The 20,008-nt window shown below is 51.0% G+C and overlaps 1 protein-coding gene across 1 annotated transcript; it reads left to right on the top strand.

The window, feature by feature from the left end:
• Positions 1–2,726: 2,726 nt before the first annotated feature.
• Dhx38 (DEAH-box helicase 38) lies at positions 2,727–19,684 on the top strand. Its single transcript, XM_032888191.1, has 27 exons — positions 2,727–3,062; positions 5,509–5,848; positions 6,157–6,344; positions 6,959–7,063; positions 7,836–7,983; positions 8,089–8,207; positions 8,347–8,423; positions 8,827–8,982; positions 9,425–9,586; positions 9,772–9,879; positions 10,220–10,332; positions 11,497–11,634; positions 11,986–12,172; positions 12,296–12,481; positions 12,686–12,826; positions 13,149–13,259; positions 13,354–13,470; positions 13,626–13,733; positions 14,108–14,220; positions 14,832–15,040; positions 15,134–15,288; positions 15,622–15,777; positions 15,867–16,001; positions 16,179–16,304; positions 16,753–16,848; positions 18,343–18,464; positions 19,214–19,684. Exons 2-27 carry the CDS (start codon positions 5,526–5,528, stop codon positions 19,296–19,298), a joined length of 3,684 nt encoding a protein of 1,227 aa, XP_032744082.1. The 5' UTR covers positions 2,727–3,062; positions 5,509–5,525; the 3' UTR covers positions 19,299–19,684.
• The last annotated feature ends 324 nt before the right edge of the window (positions 19,685–20,008 follow it).

Raw genomic sequence — 20,008 nt, 5'->3', positions numbered from 1 at the left:
GAACTTTGGGCTATCCTGACACACCAGGATGAAATCCATGAGAAATTGTGTACAATACCAGAAGCATATACAGATGTTTCTGTATTATCCCCATTTTACACAAGATAGATTGTATATAAGTCAGTGGTCCAGCAAGGAAGAGACAGCACCTTCAGATTTGGGGATTTAAGATTTGAAATAGAACAGAGTACTTCAGAGTGCTGTTCCCACCCAATAGGCCTGGTGGAGCTATGGGCAGCCGAGTAGGCAGGCAGGCTTCTGCACCAAGGTCAGCCTGCAGTTAAAGGATGCTATGCCTCATCCCACTGCCAGACTGGAGATGGAACCGGAACTTATGGGAAGTGTGAGGCAGACAGACTTGTTGACCTCAGCACTAGAGGAGGAGCAGCTGCGGGGTGGGGTGAGGCTCAGTACATGATTTACCCACCTGTGTTTTGCATTGTTCTAAATCTAACATTTGGTGAGCTTCCCATCTCTCTATACAGAGGACTTCGTGATTCTGTCACAGCAGCGTACTACTTCATATGTGGACCACACTTCACCGGTCCTTTATCGATGGAGGTTTGTATATTCTCAAGTCCTGACTCAAGGGGTCTTCCCAGATGGTGGGTAATCCCACGGCAGACAGACCAACTAAGAGTGTGTGTGAAAACTACAAATGAATGGCAAAGATGATACTGAGGCCTCATCTGACCTTCTCTCTGTCTCCCTTTGGTGCTGGGCCTCTCATTCTATAGACTAGTTTGTTCTGTTACCCTTCCAGCTGCAAGACAAAGGCTAGAAGTCATGCTACAAAATTGCTAGTCTAGCTCCTAATTTTTGGCAAGACATTTCCTATTTGAAAAATCCCATGATTGAAGATTCACTATCGAGCGCATCCACAGAGGATACAACTGGGATATTAGTTTAGTTTCCAGGTCTGTTAATGCTATGAAATGGGATTTCCTTCCTTTTCCCACCCCTTCATCAAAAATTATATTTCAGTGTCTGGATTAGGGCGGGGAAGATAGCTCAGTTAGTAAAGTGTTTGTATGGCAGGTGTGAGGATCCAGTTTGGTCCCCAGAAACCATCTAAAAAGATGACTTGGCATTCGAGAGTATCCTTACGAACTCAGTGCACTCAGGCAGATCCTTGGTATTTGATGGCCAGTCAGCCTAGCCTATGAGTTGCAGGGCAACCTGAGACCATGTTGCAAACAATACTAAACAAACAAACACCTAACCCAAAGTGGAGAGCAGCCAAGGCATAACACCCGAGGTTGCTATCTCTCCAGCCCGTAGGTCACACTTTAAATAGGGAAGCTGACTGCCAGGAGGTATTTCCCCAACTGTGAGTGCAGAACAAATTACTGAGGAAAGAGAAATACAAAGAGAACTTGGACATGTCTCACTATTAGAATTCAAGTAAACAAACTCCCGTGTTACTAATAAAAAGAGGAAGGAGGAGAGTATGTGGTCAACAGGGAGGATCCACGTGGTACAGGACAGATGTTGGAAGGAGTGGGAAACTAGGACTATATCTAAGACAGTGTGGACATGAAGGATATAAACGGAGAGTCATAAACGTTATGAACACCGAATACATTTGGAAAGCCCAGTTCTGCAAGTAGACAAAGAACAGAAAGTTAAAAGGCATATGTAAGACATGGATTAAGTCGACAAACACTAAATAAGACAGTAATACTCAGAATGCTAGAGAGCAAAGGCGTGTCTAGGCTGGTGGAATCTGGAGACGAAAGCTCTTTGGAAGGAAAACTGGCCTCCTCTTTCATAACTGCTCTACTTTTGAGAACATGAACCCAGACGCAAAGACTTACGTTCACAGGCTGTTCAACACACTTATCACGGCAAAAAGCTGCCAACAGCCTAAATGTTCACTAACAGGCCACTGATGATAGCAGTCCCGCGATCTACCTTACACAGCCACAGAGAAAAGGTTAGGAAGCAGGGGTTGGGGATTTAGCTCAGTGGTAGAGTGCTTGCCTAGGAAGCGCAAGGCCCTGGGTTCGATCCCCAGCTCCGAAAAAAGAACCAAAAAAAAAAAAAAAAAAAAAAAAAAAAGAAAAGGTTAGGAAGCAGTACGTAAAGTCTGATTTTTTTTTTTGTAGAAACTTCATGTATAATGCTTTCATAGAAAAACGGAAACAAGCATCCCAAGATAGCACCAAAGGACATTTTGAACATGAGCTTATTTTTCTAAGGATCTTACTTAGTACCCATCGTGACCCAAAACTTGTGGCAATCTTTATCCCTAAACCTCTCAACTGCTTGGATTACAGGGGTATGTCACTACGTCAGGTAGACGACTTTAATTTACGTCAGGGTCGACGTCTACAAAACATCCCGCGCATGTGTCTGACAAGATACTGGTGGTTGGGTTACTCCTGGTTCACAGGTACCAGGGAGGACACTTCAAACCGCCTGTCACCAACCCGTGTCACAACCTCCTGCTTAGCTAAGGCACAACTGCCTCCTTCCTTAGTGCCATCCCGGGAAAGGAGCTTAAAACCCAACTAACCTGGGTTGTTCCTTAGAAATGCTTCCTCGGACCTGAAACCCTCACAAGCGGAAGTGAGAAACACGGACGTAGAAAAAGAACGTGCCACCGCGCGTCCCAGTCAAAAGTCCGGTAAATCGACGACGTTATTTTAGTTCCCTTCCACTTTGCATCTGCCCGACTGGAAGTTATGTCATTTCCGCCCTTAGTAAATATGGCCGACCTCATTTTGCCCTCTCTCGCACACCCACAGGGCAGAGGCGGGGTGTTAATTCTTACGGCAAGCGCGATTGGTCGCAAGGAGACTCTGAGCCCAGAAGAAGACACTGAGGCTCGGAAGGCCTGTTCTTGTTGTTGCGCTCAGGAGCTCAGGGGACCCCCGATTTCTGATTTACTCTCGATGGTCGTTTTGGACGGATAGAGGGCCCTGCGCAGGGCATTATGGGACAATGATGGCCGCTTTCAAACAGCGGAATTTGCCTCTTTGAGGCCATCTGATCAAGCGGTGGCCGCTCTGGCGTCCCCAGATCAGAGACAGAAGGCCTCGAGAGTCGTGCTTGGTGAGGTGAGTGTCAGTCTTTCCAGATTCGTCCTTCGGCAGCCATGGCAGCTACAGGCGGCCGGTGTCGGCTCTGGTTTGGGCCCTGATTTCAGAGTTCCTTTAGTCCTTGTTACCCAAGTTTCTCTAGTCCCTTGAGCGGTCCTGTGTCCATTCAGCTTACTCCGGACTTTTTCCTCGCTCTGGTCACATCGCGGTGTTTAGGAAGGGTCCCACGGAGATCCAGGGATCCTCCCTGAGCCCATGTTTAGGACCTACCCGAACCTGTTACTGGGTAGTTGGAGAGACTGGGGAGGACTCCTGGTGCCTTCCTCTTTTCTCACAGAAGGGTCTCCACTTGATCTGGCGTGCAATCTGTAAGAAGAATGTTAACAATAAGAGGGCAGGGCAGTTTGTTTTTCCCTTATCGGCATTGTTGAGAATAGCAATTGGTTTAAAGACACATACAGTAAGTAAGCAGTTGCTGACCTGAGAAGTGCATTGCGACTTCTTTGCCGCTGATCTTTCTCCATAATCTGGCCGTGGATCTCCTTATTTGCTATTTTGAGGACTTAAGTCCTTCCTTGTCCTGTGTTGTGAATAACTTCTTCCTGTCCAGAGAAATGTTTGACTTCTTGTTCCTTTTTGATAAGTTATGTTTAATCAGACCTTTACTTTGCCATTTATTGGGCTGTAGCAATTAACAAGACAGACATACAAATGACAGTTTAGGACAGTTCGGTAACTGCTGAGAGCCCGAGTATCACGGCCTTCCTGTCAAGATTTTCTCATATGCATACAGATGCAGCTTTGTTTTTCTCTTCTACCTGATGAAACACCAAATGGAACTCTTGCTTCTTCATCCACATTGTGTTGCAGCACTCCTTGGTAGAGCTGTGCATGTTAATTAGAACACGGCAGAAGAAGTCTAGATTCCAGAGGTATAGTTCTTGTGCTTTATCGACCTAATTGGAATGAGAAGAATTAACTGCATGTCCAGCATAGGTTCATGCTTATAAGCGGGTTGTGTTAGGCAAAGATGACTTTGATATCAGTCAAGCACCTGAGAGATCTTACAGTCTCTTTAACATGTTCCCAAAATTCTGCTACCTAACGTTTTTCAGAAGTAGTTTTGGTGAACACGGATTGTTATTCAAGAGTTTGTTTGTTTGTTTGCCTGCTTTGGGATGCTTTTATTTTTACTTTTCCCACAAACCACTGCTGATCCACAACAAAGGTCAAGTGTGTAGAATATGGATGGTAAAATTATGTGCTAACTTCTCTGCTCTGTGGAGCTTGTGACTTAAAGGGAATGGGTGGGTAGGAGAATGCATATAACAATTCAGGCAGGGAACTAGTCAGGATTCAGGAGCATAATACCAAGTAAGCAACAGTCACACCATTGTACCAACTATTGATTCTCACAGTGGTTCTGTGGATTGTATAAAGAAGAAGTGATTTCTGTTTCACACATGAAGAACTAATGACTAACCAAGGCAGCTACTTACTGTCGCAGAAACAGAAAATGCCAAGAGCCTGGACTTCCTTCCTTCCTTCCTTCCTTCCTTCCTTCCTTCCTTCCTTCCTTCCTTTCTCCTTTTTCCTTTTTCCTTTTTCTTTTTTAAGTATCTCACTAGAGAAAGGGGATGTGCTACTGCAGTTCATATGAAAAAGGCAAGCACGTCTGACTGGTGTTTGGAGGCAGTGAGCTAATGGGACTCCTAGAGGTGATTATTTTGGCCCTTAAGTGGGAGAAAGTGTGTTCTGTAGAAGAGTGAAATTACAGGAGAATAAATTAGATAATGGGTAGGGAAACAGACTGGAATCAAGAGAGCAAGAGGAGAGAGAATGAATATGAATGAATAAATACTTCACTAAATAGCCTAGGTACTATGAAATTCATCATGTAGCCCAGGCTAGCTCCCCACTTGCCATCCTCTGGGTGATACCTTCTTGATCCCAGTATTTGGTCTGTGTGTCTGTGTCTTTTGAATACGTTGGGGTGGGAACTGGCCAGCTTTTAGAGATTGTCAGTGATTTGATGAGAAAGTCTTCACAAGTACCAAGAGGGGCTGGAGAGATGGCTCAGTTGGTGAAGTGCTTTCTTACAAGCATAAGGACCTGATTTTAGATTCCCAGAACCCATGGAGAAGTCATGAGTAGAGGCACATATGTGTTAAAGAGGCAGAGTGAGGCTGATCCCAGGAGCTTCCTGGTTAGTCATCTTGGCCAAATTAGTTCTCAGAGAGACTCTGTCTTAAAAAGTAAGAAGCAACTGAGAAAAATACCTGATGTTGGCCTCTGGCTCTATGTGCACCTGTATGATAACACATACGTGCACACCAGCTAGCAGAAGATGCTCTGGGCTCAATATAGGGAGGCTGGGGTAGGCACTTAAACGTACTTTTTATTCTGGGATGCAGTAAAGCTAAGTTTTCTTCTGTCCAGTTCTAATGGTTTGCCTTCCTTCCAGACAAATAAGAACCTGTAATGGAGGACACTGGTGAGGACGCCTCCATCCATCGCTTGGAAGGCACCAACTTGGACTCTCAGGTTGGTGGCCTTATTTGCAAGACCAAAAGTGCAGCCAGTGAGCAGCATGTCTTCAAAGCCCCTGCTCCCCGCCCTTCATTGCTGGGACTGGACTTACTGGCGTCCCTGAAACGGAGGGAGCGAGAGGAGAAGGATGATGGGGAGGACAAGAAAAAGTCCAGAATCTCTTCCTACAAAGACTGGGAGGAGAGTAAGGATGACCAGAAGGATGCCGAGGAGGATGGCGATGAGCAGGCTGGCCGAAGTAGCCGGAGAGACAGGTGAGGAAAGAGGGTAAAGATTGGTGGCCAGAGAATACAGCCTGGGTTTACCTCACTTCTTGTTGGACACCTAAGAGCTTTACGATCTTAATGTGATTCCATAATACTGGTGTCAGGTAGGAACTGCAGAGACCTGTGGGGAAGGCAGCGAACAGTGGATGATGAGTTAAGTGCTTGGGTCCTTACCATGTTCCGGCCTTCAGCACCAGGAAGATGCAGTGGAGAGGACATGTTGCTTTTGGTGTGGCTGGAGGTAGAGTGACATGTTTCTTCCATGGAGGGCTCTTTCTTTACTCATCTTGTTCCAGGCACTACCGATCTGCTCGGGTAGAGACTCCATCCCACCCCGGGGGTGTAAGTGAAGAGTTTTGGGAACGCAGTAGGCAGAGAGAGCGGGATCGGAGGGAGCATGGAGTCTATGCCTCATCCAAAGAAGACAAGGATCGGAAGAAGGAGAAATCCCGGGATCGAGACCATGACCGCAAGAGAGACAGAGGTAGAGTGCCTGGCCCCCCTCCTGGGCATTAGCAACGAACCAGCAAGTCTTTCTTCCCTGCCACAAAACATTATATATAGTAATATTCATTAACTGGACAACTTGGTTTGTATGGTGCGTGCCCTGGTGGTTTTGACTCTTTGGGACTAGGATTAGGAAGAAGTTTAAGGAAAGATACCTCGCTTGTAGTACAGCTGCTTTGCTTGAGTGTGTGGTTCTTGTTTTATTGTGAAAACTGGTGATAAAGGAAATGGTGGGTAATCTTTTTAAGGAACCAGTGTTTATAGTAGTTCTGATGAGGGGAGAGGACAGTGTTGTGGGACAAAGCGAGACAGAGTCCAGCGCTGGCCTCGCTCAGAACCGTCTATAGCTTAGAGGTATGCTATACCACAAAACTCCATGGCGGGCATGTAACTGTCCGCTTTTGGTTCTTCTTGGAAAGTAGCTATCCTGTGAGTTTGACCCTTTCTGTCCATTGAGAGATTGACTGTGTGAGTCTCAGCCCATGGGTGAAGGGCAAGTGTGAGGGGGGCTTGTGCTTTCTGCTCAATGCATGGGTTATGTGGTAGCATGAGGGACATATTTTTAAGCCCCTTGTGTGACTCTTACAACAGATGAGCGGGACAGAAGTAGGCACAGCAGCAGATCAGAACGAGACGGAGGCTCAGAGCGCAGCAGCAGAAGAAATGAACCAGAGAGTCCTCGACACCGCCCAAAAGGTATTCTCACCTGTCCTCTGTGGCGGCTGGTAAGGGCTCAGGTCCTTGAAAGGCAGAATGAGAGGTAGCAGTTTGCCAGGCAGTGAGCCCTACTTCCAACGTGACCCTCTGGAGTCCTGGGCCCAGAGTCAGGTGGTGAGGCCTTGCCCCTCTCTTGAGGTGGATGTACTTCCTGAGGGCACGGCTGTTTGCTGCTTCCTTAGGATAGAGGCAGTTTGCGGCAAGGCAAGGTTTTCAAGTGGTAGGAAACAGGAGATGTGGTGGGTCAAGAAGGATTTATCAAAAAGGAACGTTTTAAGATGAAGAAGTTGCAGAGAGAAATTGATTCTTTCAGTGTTGTTTTAAACAGTGAAAGCCGGACTATTAAATTCAGTCTCTTTATACATTGTCAGCAGTGACTTATCTGTAACAAGTACAAGGTTATGAAACGGGAGTAAGTTGTGGCCGTTGAGATGGCTCGCCTGCTGAAGACCCTTGCTGCCAAGCCTTTTGATCTGAGTTGATTTGCCAGAATCCACACGATGGAAGGAGAGCCAAACCCCGAGACTCGTGCTCTGATCTCCATGCGAGTGCACACACACTTAGATAGGTAGAGGTGGTTAAGGATAAGTTGGGAAAGTAGGTATGGCAACTTGTGCCTGTAATTCCAGCACATGGGAAGCTGAGGCAGGAGGATTGTAAGTCTGAGGCCAGTGTCTTTACAGAGATATGCTGTCTAGAGTCATGTCTTGTTGACACTGTGTGTTTACTGTGGATGTCTCTGTGGCCCCAGATGCAGCCACCCCTTCAAGGTCCACCTGGGAGGAGGAGGACAGTGGCTATGGCTCTTCAAGGCGCTCTCAGTGGGAAACACCCTCCCCAACACCTTCCTATCGGGACTCTGAGCGGAGTCATCGGCCGTCCACACGAGATCGAGACAGGTGATGGATGGATGGATGGGACAGCCAGTTGCAGAGGGACATGGGCAGGGAATGTTGCTGGGGACACAGTTCAGCTCAGTGATGGCTGATCTTGATGGTTCCCAGGTCTGTGAGGAGCAAGTCCTCAGATGACACACCGCTGCCGACCCCCTCCTATAAGTATAACGAGTGGGCTGATGACAGAAGACACTTGGGGTCCACCCCACGTCTGTCCAGGGGCCGAGGTAAGGCCTGGGGAGGCAGGAGGCAGACAAATGGTTTGTCTGGTCCAGGTGGGGTTGAGCCCAGGCTGTACTCAAGAAGCTGTGCAGCTTTGGGTCCGCTGGAGTTGTTGGGCTGACTCTGCCGTCTGCTTTCCTTCAGGAAGACGTGAGGATGGCGAAGAAGGGATTGCATTTGACACGGAGGAGGAGCGGCAGCAGTGGGAGGACGACCAGAGGGTAAAGACAACATCTCTGAGGGCTGGACAGGAGGTGGTGGGCAGGATGAAAGGTGTTAGAGCCAAGGGCTCTGAGGGGCTCTCCAGCAGGACTGGGCTCTGAGGAAGGTGGTTAGTGCTGTTCTGTCCAGAGCTCTGGAACCTTTTGAGAGATACAGGCTTGACAGAGAAACTTCTGTACTGATGCGGGCGCCTCTGTGTGGAAATATAAGAAGTGTGGCTTGGGGCCTGCCATGGAAAGTCAAAACTGTGTGATCCTCCTGCCCTTCTCCAGGTCCCTCGCACTGATCAGGAGGGTTCCCCTGGAGGTCTGGCCTCCCTCCGGATACCTCCTTGCTCCCCTTTGCTGCAGGTCCCCGTGAGTATGACCTGCCCTTTGTTCTCTTGCTGTCTCCTGTCTGCAGCAAGCAGACCGGGATTGGTACATGATGGACGAGGGCTATGATGAGTTCCACAACCCTCTGGCTTATTCCTCTGAGGACTACGTGAGGCGGCGGGAGCAGCACCTGCACAAACAGAAGCAGAAGCGCATTTCAGCACAGCGCAGGCAGATCAATGAGGTGAGGCCGCAGCCATGGCTGGCACAGCTTAGAGCAGACGTGGGGCGTGTGGGAGGAGTCTCAGTGTGCCAAGGGATGGCACGACGTAGCTGGCTGTTTGCAGATAGGGCCAGGTCACATTTGTCTCTGCAGAACAGGAGCGGGAGTGGGAAGCTCTGGGTAGCTTAGGAAACCTTCTCTTTCTCGCACTGTGCTCTGAGGGGCCTGTGAGGGGAGTGGTCTGGTGATACTGTCCTGGGTGTGTGTTTTGTGTCTGAGTGGGGTAGGCCTAGTGCCCAGCTGCTTCTTGGGGCAAAGTACTGCAAGGCCTCAGTTTCAGTGACTCCTGTCTAAGGAGCTGCAGGGTGTAGAGTTCCATTGTGATTCTGTGGATTTACTGGTTGACTTTTCAGGATCACCTCTTAGCTGCAGGCTACATGTGGCTCTCCTTGTGTCCCGACAGGATAATGAGCGTTGGGAGACTAACCGGATGCTCACCAGCGGGGTGGTCCATCGGCTGGAGGTGGATGAGGACTTTGAAGAGGACAACGCGGCCAAGGTGCATCTGATGGTGCACAACCTCGTGCCTCCCTTTCTGGATGGACGCATTGTTTTCACCAAGCAGGTAAGGCCTCTGGCCAGGGACCTGGAGGTTAGAAAGTGCTGAAGAGGAGGGAGGGAGAGAGGCTTGGTACAGTCATGTGTGATGTTAGCGGGTAGTGCCCCTTTTACTAGGGCCCATGACAACCGGCCCTCTGGTTGGCTCTAGTGACCAGTGAGGAATTTCTCTTCCTCCCCTACTTCCTGCAGCCGGAGCCTGTGATCCCAGTGAAGGATGCCACCTCAGACCTGGCCATTATTGCTCGGAAAGGCAGCCAGACGGTCCGCAAGCACAGGGAACAGAAAGAACGGAGAAAGGTTGGTGTCCTGCCACTAGGCCTGAGGTCCTCGAGTGTTCTTTTTTCCTCCTGCGGAAAATGTCAGAACTGTGTACAGTGACTCCCGTTGGCAGTCAGAGGACATACTTGTGTGGGTCAAGAGGCAGCCAAGGAGAGTACTGTGTTCTACTCTACCAGTTAGGCAACCATGGGGCCTGGTGTTGGGCGATGGAGGCATGAGGCCGAGATGTGGGGCTTGGTGCTGCAGTGCATTGTGGGAATTTACTGTCCTCTGGATAAAGCCTGCCCTCCATAATTGCCTCTACAGCCTACAGTCTAGCCAGAGGATGGAGTGACTTAACTCTGGTTGTCCTCTTCAGGCTCAGCACAAACACTGGGAACTGGCAGGGACCAAACTAGGAGACATAATGGGTGTCAAAAAAGAAGAGGAACCAGATAAAGCCATGACCGAGGACGGGAAAGTGGACTACAGGTGCGTCGCTCGGCCGCAGCAAGTCGGCTCCTAAGGTCGTGCTTGTGATGGACTCTGCTGTGCCCTGATCCCCTCCTGAGTCTCGTCTTCTGACTTTAGCTTCCCCACGGTCACTGCTGTGGATACAGTGATGGTTGTGTAGACTGGGGCTCAGGGATGTTAAGGAATTTGCGTCAGTGCACCCAGCTAGGAAATGGTCTAGGCAGGGTTTCTTACCTTGGTCAGATCCAGCACATCACAGCACGGAAGCCTGGCTTCACAGGCCTTTCAGGGCTCTCAGTTTGGTAGTGTCTCTGTTCATGGGGTCTGATGCAGCTGTTCTGTCACTGCTTGTCAGAGTCCCTACATTGGCTAGGTGTGACACTCAAATGTTCCTCCCACTGCTTATCCTCTGATGATGTTGTGTCCCATGGAACTGTTGTCTGGAGCTAGTAGTACCTCTGTGTAACATGTTCCAAATATGAGGTTGGTATTGCTGGTCAGCCCTTGCTGGTCTCTGGGTCATTAGTCCCTTAGGTTTCAGTTGTCAGATGACCAGGGGCGACTGAGTGAAGTCAGAACTACACACTTGAAGGAGCTCGGGGCAGATCTGAGGGAGGAGAGGACTCTGGGGTCTTGGGGTGTGTGTGCATGTATGACACTGATTGCCTACATAGAAACAAGGCAGTTATGTCAGCTGTTCTCCGAGTTCTTTGGAAACAGGCCTTTGCACTCTGCAGCCCTATTAAGGGAGGGAGGGATTCTGATCTCTGTCCTGTACTGAGCAGTCAGAACTTGGGAGACTCCTACGGCTGTTTGAGCCCTTTAAGTCTGGTACTAAAATTGCCCGGGACCTTCTTTCTAAATTGGTGACCTGCTGGTTAATTTCAGCCCCCTTGTGGACACGAGTTGTTTAGGATAGGCAGTCTGCCCGCCTGAGAACCTGATGTCTGATCCTATGCAGCCATTTGATGAGGGCTCTGGACCGTGTTATGGATGATGGAGTTTTTGTGATATCTGCTCCTCAGGCCCATTTAGATACAGTTTTGGTGCCCAGGCTGTTTTGATATCCAGGAGGTTGACTGCTTCTTGTCATAGTTGTTCACATTCTTAGGAGCAAAACGGGCAGCTAACTTCAGCGTGAGGGACAATGTGGGAGGTCATGTGTGCCTCTGTGTTTCCTAGGACAGAGCAGAAGTTTGCAGATCACATGAAGGAGAAAAGCGAGGCCAGCAGTGAGTTTGCGAAGAAGAAGTCGATCCTGGAGCAGAGGCAGTACCTGCCCATCTTTGCTGTACAGCAGGAACTCCTCACCATCATCAGGTAATGTCCCCAGGCCCTGTGGCCCAGTGCCTCTGTCCCTTCTGTCTCCTGTTTCTGCATTGCATCTAATGGGGAAGGAAATACTTTCCCCCTATGGATTGGCTGAGTATATGCTGTGTGCAGTAAGGTGAGATTACTTCCTTCAGTGGTTCAGCTTCACCTTGACTGTGCCCCTGGTATTTCATGGGGAGGCCCCATGAGAAGCTGGTTTCTGGAGAAATCCTCTCTGGCCAAGCATGCTTCTGGGAGAGCTAGGCTTCCCAGAGGCAGCAAGACTTAAGGCTTTGTGGGGAGTTCTCAGATTGACTTCCCACCCGGGCTGCTCAGTGCCTTGCTTGCTCTTCCCTGTAGAGACAACAGCATTGTGATCGTGGTCGGGGAGACGGGGAGTGGCAAGACCACTCAGCTGACCCAGTACTTGCATCAAGATGGGTACACGGACTATGGGATGATCGGGTGCACACAGCCCCGGCGTGTGGCTGCCATGTCAGTGGCCAAGAGAGTCAGTGAAGAGATGGGGGGAAACCTTGGAGAAGAGGTGAGTGAGCGTGAGGTCTGAGCCGTGTAGCCTTTCCCCTGATTGCTTCTGCCTTTTTGTGCTGGAGGCTGTGGTCTGCCTGTGAGGGAACTACAGGGAGTAGTAACCACTCTCTGACCCCAGGTGGGTTATGCCATTCGCTTTGAAGACTGCACTTCTGAAAACACCTTGATCAAATACATGACCGATGGGATCCTGCTCCGCGAGTCCCTGCGGGAGGCTGACCTAGACCACTACAGCGCCATCATCATGGATGAGGCCCATGAGCGCTCCCTCAACACTGACGTGCTCTTTGGGCTGCTCCGGGAGGTAAGGGCTGCGGGCTCTATTTCTTCTGCGGCTTAGGTGCTCTGGCTGGGCCTTCCTTGGAAGCTCCCTGGTCACCTGCTTCACATTAAGCCGAATGACTTGTGGTTCATGCCGTAGTTCCATTGCTCAGTCAGACAAAGCTACCAGTGGTTTGTGGTAATGAGGTCCCAAGCCCACAGGAGCCTCTGCTGTCCCTTCTCTTAGGTTGTGGCTCGACGCTCAGACCTGAAGCTCATTGTCACCTCAGCTACTATGGATGCAGACAAATTTGCTGCCTTCTTTGGGAATGTACCCATCTTCCACATCCCTGGGCGAACCTTTCCTGTTGACATCCTCTTCAGCAAGGTACATCTCTGTCCTTTGACATCTCTGGTGAAAAGTCAGCTGGAGGAGGGGTACAGAGCTGGAAGATTCAGTGGTGTGAGGTAGATGGGGAGCTGCAGCTCCAGGGCTCAGGTGGACGCAGAGCTGGGTCTGAGGGAGGATTTGAGTCCTTGTTTCTGAAGTAAGGAGTCGCGATACCAGCTCTACTTGTAAGGGCCTCGGCATTCGGGCTCACCCTGAGGTCGTCATTGCTGAGTCCAGAGCTGCAGCTCGGGTGGGATGAGGCTGTGTGTTCTCTGGGGGCTGTGACCCTTGTTCCCTTTCCATGGCTCTGCTGTGTCAGACCCCACAGGAGGATTATGTGGAGGCCGCGGTGAAGCAGTCCTTGCAGGTGCACCTGTCCGGGGCCCCTGGAGATATCCTTATCTTCATGCCTGGCCAAGAGGACATCGAGGTATGTGCTTTAGTCACCGATGGGTGGATAGGAACCCTCCGCATGAGAGGTTGGGGCTCCAAGGTCTTGTGACTCCTTCCTTCCCGTACCTCAGGTGACGTCTGACCAGATCGTGGAGCACCTAGAGGAGCTGGAGAACGCGCCTGCCTTGGCTGTGCTGCCCATCTACTCCCAGCTGCCATCTGACCTTCAGGCTAAAATCTTCCAGAAGGTGCGGTGCTTCGGTCTGAGTGTCTCCTGGTGTCCCACAAAGGGGCAAGAGTGGGGATGTTTCTTTCCTAGAAGAGCAGGCGCGAAGTGGGCTTTTCTTGCCTGTCCCGTCTTTCCCTCCCCAAAACTTACCTTTGCTCCTGCTATTGGCCCTAGGCTCCCGATGGCGTCCGGAAGTGCATCGTTGCTACCAACATTGCTGAGACGTCTCTGACTGTTGACGGCATCATGTTTGTCATCGACTCTGGCTACTGCAAGTTAAAGGTGAGGATGGTACAGGAGGCAGGACTCTGAGGCTTCACCCAAAGGCAGTTCAGCACAGAGACTCAGGTGCATGAGAGGGGCAGAGGTGTTAGGCTAACCTTTAGTGAGTGCTGACCTGGCCCTGTGTTTGGCCCCGGGTTTATCCTTGTGGTGTGAAGGTGTAGATGACTCAAGTGGCTCTGTAATGGTCACAGGCTGGTATTGATGGAGAGAGCTCTGAGGCTTTCTTGAGTTTCCTGGTTCTAAATTGACAGTCACCATCATTGCTAAGTCGCATTCTCCATGGTGAACAGTAACTGGGCTTACCTGTGCCTCAGGGCTCCTTGCTTTCTCCTCACTCCATCTTCAGTCAGTTCTTCCGTGTGCCCTACTAGGTCTTCAACCCCAGGATCGGCATGGATGCTCTGCAGATCTACCCCATCAGCCAGGCCAACGCCAACCAGAGGTCAGGGAGAGCTGGCAGGACGGGCCCAGGTCAGTGTTTCAGGTAGGAGCCCTGTGCTAGCCTGCTTCGTAGGGCAGTGCTGAACTACTGCCCAGAGCTCAGCTAGGGTTGGGGGTTTATCTGGTGCTGGCTGCCCCTAGAGCCAGTCCCCAAAGCTGGTGCTGCTGAGGGCTGAGTGGAAGGGGTAGTCTTCAGAGGAGCAGTGGGCAGTTCTGTGGGAAGGGACCTCAGTGAACAGCAGCCAGGACAGCAGGCTGCCCTCCACAGGGTAGGCCCAAGTAAGCGTGATGCTTTAATTCATGCCCAATTATTTGTCCTCCTGTTTTTATGATTAAAAAAATAATGCATTCATCAGAAATTGAGAAATGATACAGATGTTAAGCCTTAATTCTAGTCTCAGTCACGTTGGCTCCCACAGGCCATAGGAGGCTCCAGCAGAAGAGCCAAGGTTAGAAGGAAGGGGCTAAGCAGAGAAGTGGGTGGGTCACAACCCTGCTTTAGGATTTCTTAGCAGGTGGGGGTCATACTTGTGAGACTGGAATAATTTCTGCCGACATTCTGCTGAGTGGTCCCCGAGTGTGGCTGACTCACGTGAGAGGCTGGCAGGCCAGCACAGGGCAGGTGCGGCCCAGTCATTGGCCTCTCCCTGGCAGGCTCTACACACAGAGCGCGTACAAGAATGAGCTCCTGACTACCACTGTGCCTGAGATCCAGAGGACCAACCTTGCCAACGTGGTGCTGCTGCTCAAGTCTCTGGGGGTGCAGGACCTGCTGCAGTTCCATTTCATGGATCCACCCCCAGAGGACAACATGCTCAACTCCATGTATCAGCTGTGGATCCTCGGAGCCCTGGATAACACAGGTGTGTGGCCAGGACCTGGTGGGCCTCCCGTGACTGGTGCGCCTTCCCTTTGTCCAAGTTGACTGCAGTTTGGGCTCTGCTCTCCCCTCCCAGGTGGTCTCACTTCCACGGGGCGGCTGATGGTGGAGTTCCCACTGGACCCGGCTCTCTCCAAGATGCTCATCGTGTCTTGTGACATGGGCTGCAGCTCCGAGATCCTGCTCATCGTCTCCATGCTCTCTGTCCCTGCCATCTTCTACAGGCCCAAGGTAGGGAGGCAGTGCCGGCTTCTCTCAGCAGAAGCTCGAGGGATCACCTGTCCTCTGTGTCATTCTGTCTTTGCCGTCTTCTCATCGGCTGGCTGGGGGACATGGGAAGGCTGGGTCCTTGTAGTGTTTTGGAAATAGGTAAGACCATCATCTATCTTGTGGTATGGTTCTGCCTGAGACCCAGTGTTCTAGCTTATTTTGTTATAAATTATTTTTTTTTCTATGTTGTTAGGCATACTGATGTGTGAGCAGGTATAGTGTGAGGGTCCTCGGGATGTGCCGTGTGGGTTTGGCCTCCCCATGCCTGCTGAAAGTCCCTGTTTCCTTTCCTAGGGCAGAGAGGAGGAGAGCGATCAGATCCGGGAGAAGTTTGCTGTCCCTGAGAGTGATCACCTGACCTACCTGAATGTCTACCTGCAGTGGAAGAACAACAGTTACTCCACCATTTGGTGCAACGACCACTTCATCCACGCCAAGGCCATGCGGAAGGTGAGGTGGCAGCCCAGAGGGGTGCAGTCTAGAGAGGGAAGGGAGGGAGGGTGTAGGGATCCATGCTGTTTTGCGTGTGTCATCTTTAGGTCCGGGAGGTGCGGGCCCAGCTCAAGGATATCATGGTGCAGCAGCGGATGAGCCTGGCTTCATGTGGCACTGACTGGGACATTGTCAGGAAGTGCATCTGTGCTGCCTATTTCCACCAGGCAGCCAAGCTCAAGGTGAGCCACAGGGAGCCACAGGGCGCCACAGGGCTTTGGCCTCTCCTCTCTCCTCCACTCCTGTGGGAAGGCAGCTCTTGAGGCCTGCCTGCTCGCTCTGGCAGTTTTGTAGAGCTAAGCTTCCCCTAAGTGTGTGAAGGCTATATTTGTGACGTGGCTACCCGCTTTCTTCTCTAGGGCATTGGGGAGTATGTGAACATCCGTACAGGGATGCCCTGCCACTTACACCCCACCAGCTCCCTCTTCGGAATGGGTTACACCCCTGACTACATCGTATATCATGAGCTGGTCATGACCACCAAGGTGAGTCTCGCCCAAGGAGTTCCCACATCGGGACCACTGGCTGGAGCCAGGCCTTTGCTCCCTTGTGCTGCCCTGTGTAGAGCTCTGCAGACTTTGAGGCCTTTAGGCTGCTTTTCAGCATGGTTCCTGTGGGGATTATCAAGTTAACAAGGGTACTGTAGCCTCAGCCAGAGGGGCGCCCCCTGCTGGCTGACAGCAAGAGCAGCCCCTGTTAGTGCTGTCAGAGCAGCTTCCTGTGTGGTGGGGCTTTCCTGTTGGATGCCCAGGGCTGTTTACTCCCAGGAATGTGGGTGCCAAAGGGATGACAATTCTAGTGTCCCTTGCGTTTCCCAGCGTTACAGGATGACCCTCCCCATAGGATCCTTCCCATATGGCTCCTTATCGCAGCATCAGGCTGGGAGGGACGCAACTCCCTGCTGACCTCTGCCTTTTGCCTTTGTGCCCACAGGAGTACATGCAGTGTGTGACCGCCGTGGATGGAGAGTGGCTGGCGGAGCTGGGCCCCATGTTCTACAGTGTGAAACAGGCAGGCAAGTCTCGGCAGGTAAGGACCTGTGCTCCAGGAAGATGCTGCTGCCTGTGGGAAAGGTGGTCCTGTGGCCTGCTGTGGAAGGCTCGTCATTGTCCGATCCCACACTTCTCACCCGCTAGCCCGCCTGTCTGACGTCCTGCGCTCCTCCAGCTGGTGGATGCCTGGGCCTCTTTTGCTCTTTAAACTTAATTGAAAACTTAATATTCATAACGTAGGCGGTACTCTGAGGAAGCCGCTGTAGTTGACACCAGTCGTCTTCGTTAGCCATGTCCTACTCACCTCTTGTCTTCCCAGAGCATTTTAAAGTGTGCCTCCCCAGCGGGTAGGACTTATTTCCGCAACATGGCCTCTATGCCAGTGTCACTCCTAACAGTTAATCTCTCATGTCACCTGAGTCTCTAGTTCTCATCCAGAGTTTCCCATTTATCTCCGAGATAACATCGCACAGTTGATTCACTTGAATTAGGATGGAAGGTCGCCGTGGTGGCTGTGTGTGCTAGTACCTTTGTTCCGGGACAGGACCTGCTTTCTGTCTTTATGACATTGATTTATTGGGTAATTGTCATCTGTCCTATAGGCTATTGCACAGCACACACTTGGCTGATTACTTTAGCACTGGCTAACTTGTGTCTCTCACGTACACTTCAGTAACTAAAGGCCTGGGTGGGTCTGTTTAGCTGTTCTGCGAGGATGTGTGTGCATGGCCACAGTTGTGGTCCTGGTGGTGTCAGCTCGCTCTGTCTGGTTCTTCCACTCATAACTCCATCTCAGGGATTTGGAGTCTACTAATGAGTGACACTTTGCTGTCATTGAGGGGTGTGAAATGTGGCTTTGCTTTTGTATTCCTACTTTTTCACACACTTCTCTCCACACTGGGACAAACAATGTCTTCATGATTTCTCTGTACCTCCTGGCATGGTCTTGAACTTGATTAGAAGAACGTGTGTCCTGGGCTGTGGCTGTAGCTCAGCTTTAAACCACGGGTGTGTGTTCAGTCTTCAGTGCTGTCAGGAGAAAACTGAAACCTTGCCTTGAGGTTGCCTTGACAGTACTTGGGGTTGGGAGGCTCGCTGGGTAAGTTACTTGCCATGTACGCATGATGATCAAAGTTCAAATCCCCAGCACCCATATACAAAAGCTGGAATGGCCGTGCATGTCTGTAACCCCGTTATTGGGGGTCAGACACAGGTGGGTCCTGAGGTGACCCTGGGTGAGCTTCACGGGTCATGGCCTCATCCACCCACATGTGTGCACATAGACACACACACACACACATACACACACACACACACACAGAATGCCGGTACTTACCAGCTTGCATGGAGTGCTGAGGGGTGACCTGGCTCAGAGCACCTTATCCAGTATCTATCTTGAATATTTTACAAAATGTCCCGGAAAGGTGCCCTTGGTGCTGGGACAGAGAGCTACATAGGCCTGGGTTCTTAGAGTGGTCCCAAGCACAAATGTAGCCTCTGAGGCCAGTTTGTCCCATCTGCCTTTCTCTAGGAGAATCGTCGCCGGGCTAAAGAGGAGGCCTCTGCCATGGAAGAGGAGATGGCCCTAGCTGAGGAGCAGCTGCGCGCCCGGCGGCAGGAGCAGGAGAAGCGCAGCCCGCTGGGCAGTGTCAGGTGAGACTGCAGTGGGGAAGCACCGGGGCCAGGCCAGTGCTGAGTAGGGGTAAGAAGAGTCGTCAGTTTAAAGAGGAAATTGGTGCAGAGGTGGTAGTGTGCCTGGTGCTCCCATGTGGAGGCACAGATGTCCACTGCGGTTCTGGTCGCCATCTTGTAGACTCAGGGCCCAAAGTGGGCTGAGTCTTGGTGTGGGTCCTGCAGCTTTACTGTCAGGCAAGGGGGCTGGAAAGAAAATGCCAGACAGCAGACAGCCTCAGGCTTCTGCACCTGTGCTCGTGTAAAATGGAGTCAGTCCTCTGTGGGGCTGTCCTCACTTCACACACCACCAGAAGGTTTCCTCTTTAGATCTGGGGATCCCACGGACTTGCTCTGGTTTCTGGTTGGACGCAGGAACCTAGGACATAGTTCAGCTGAAAATTCTTATTACTGAAAAAGAACTGGAATCAGCCAAAGGAAGAGCTGTGTAGAAGAAGGTGTCCTAAGTGTGAAGATTGCTTTGTCCCTGGGCCATTACCGTGGTACACTGGTCTGTGACAGTATATACGCCCAGGGTTTGCTGGTCAGGCTCACTCCAGTGAGCTTTGCTCTGTGTCGTTTTACCTGAGTTCAGTGGCATTGGTGCAGATGAGGTCCTTCAGCCTGAAGCTGCTGTGCATTGGGTAGGAATAGCAAGGCTTCAAGGCCTTTAGTTCTGGTGGGTCCCTGCTCAGGGAGAAGCAGGTTCCTACCTCTTCGTCTGTGTCCAGGTCCACAAAGATCTACACTCCAGGACGGAAAGAACAGGGGGAACCCATGACACCTCGCCGCACACCAGCCCGCTTTGGACTGTGAGCTGGGCCTCTCCCAGGAGAAGATGGCGGCCAGGCGCTAAGTCCTCGGCTCTCCAGCCTGTGTTCCCTGAGGACTTGGACAAAGGCTTTCATCTGCGTGTTCATCTCTGGGTCATCGAGGTGGTTCCTGCTGAGTCAGGCTCTGCCCCAGGAGGAGGCCGTCCTAGTGCTGGGCTTGGCAGGAGCCTGGCGCAAGGCCAATAAGGAGCTGCCTGAGCAGCAGGAGGTGGCTGGGCCATCTTATCCACTCTACCTGTCCCTAGGACGCTTGGCAGACAAGTGCCTCGCTGTGACTGAAACTTTTTTAATCCTTGTGTAAAGAGGCAGAGAAACGTGTAATTTGGTCATCACATGGGATTTGGAAATAAATATATTATTTGTACAATGCGATTGCATTTTAAATCTTTCTCTTTTACTGTTCTCATCCCTGCAGTAGAAACAGGAGAGGCAAGGCCCTTCTTTTGTGTCCTTGGGTAGCTCTTTGTGGAACCTTAGCTTTCAGGGTGGCTTTTATGTGGGCGTGACTGTGTATACACATGTTCAGGTGCTTTCGTGTATGTGTGTGTGTGCGCGTGCGTGCATGTGTGTGTGTGTATGTACACATGGGCATGTGGAAAAGGCCAGAGGGTGATCGTGGGTGTTTTCTTCAGTTGCTTCCGCCTCAGTTTTGAGATAGTTTCTCTTACTGACCCTGGAATTCAGTGTTGCTAG

The sequence above is a fragment of the Rattus rattus genome, chromosome 17, assembly GCF_011064425.1.
Source record: "Rattus rattus isolate New Zealand chromosome 17, Rrattus_CSIRO_v1, whole genome shotgun sequence".
NCBI lineage: Eukaryota > Metazoa > Chordata > Mammalia > Rodentia > Muridae > Rattus > Rattus rattus.
This window is presented reverse-complemented; position numbering and strand designations above follow the sequence as displayed.

Excerpts from the sequence above, each read along its gene's own strand:
- Dhx38 (XM_032888191.1), top strand. The coding sequence starts at position 5,526 with ATGGAGGACACTGGTGAGGACGCCTCCATCCATCGCTTGGAAGGCACC. Across the intron at positions 10,333-11,496 it reads GACGGGAAAGTGGACTACAG|GACAGAGCAGAAGTTTGCAG; the intron begins GTGCGTCGCTCG and ends TGTGTTTCCTAG. Across the intron at positions 15,041-15,133 it reads CGGAGCCCTGGATAACACAG|GTGGTCTCACTTCCACGGGG; the intron begins GTGTGTGGCCAG and ends CTCCCCTCCCAG.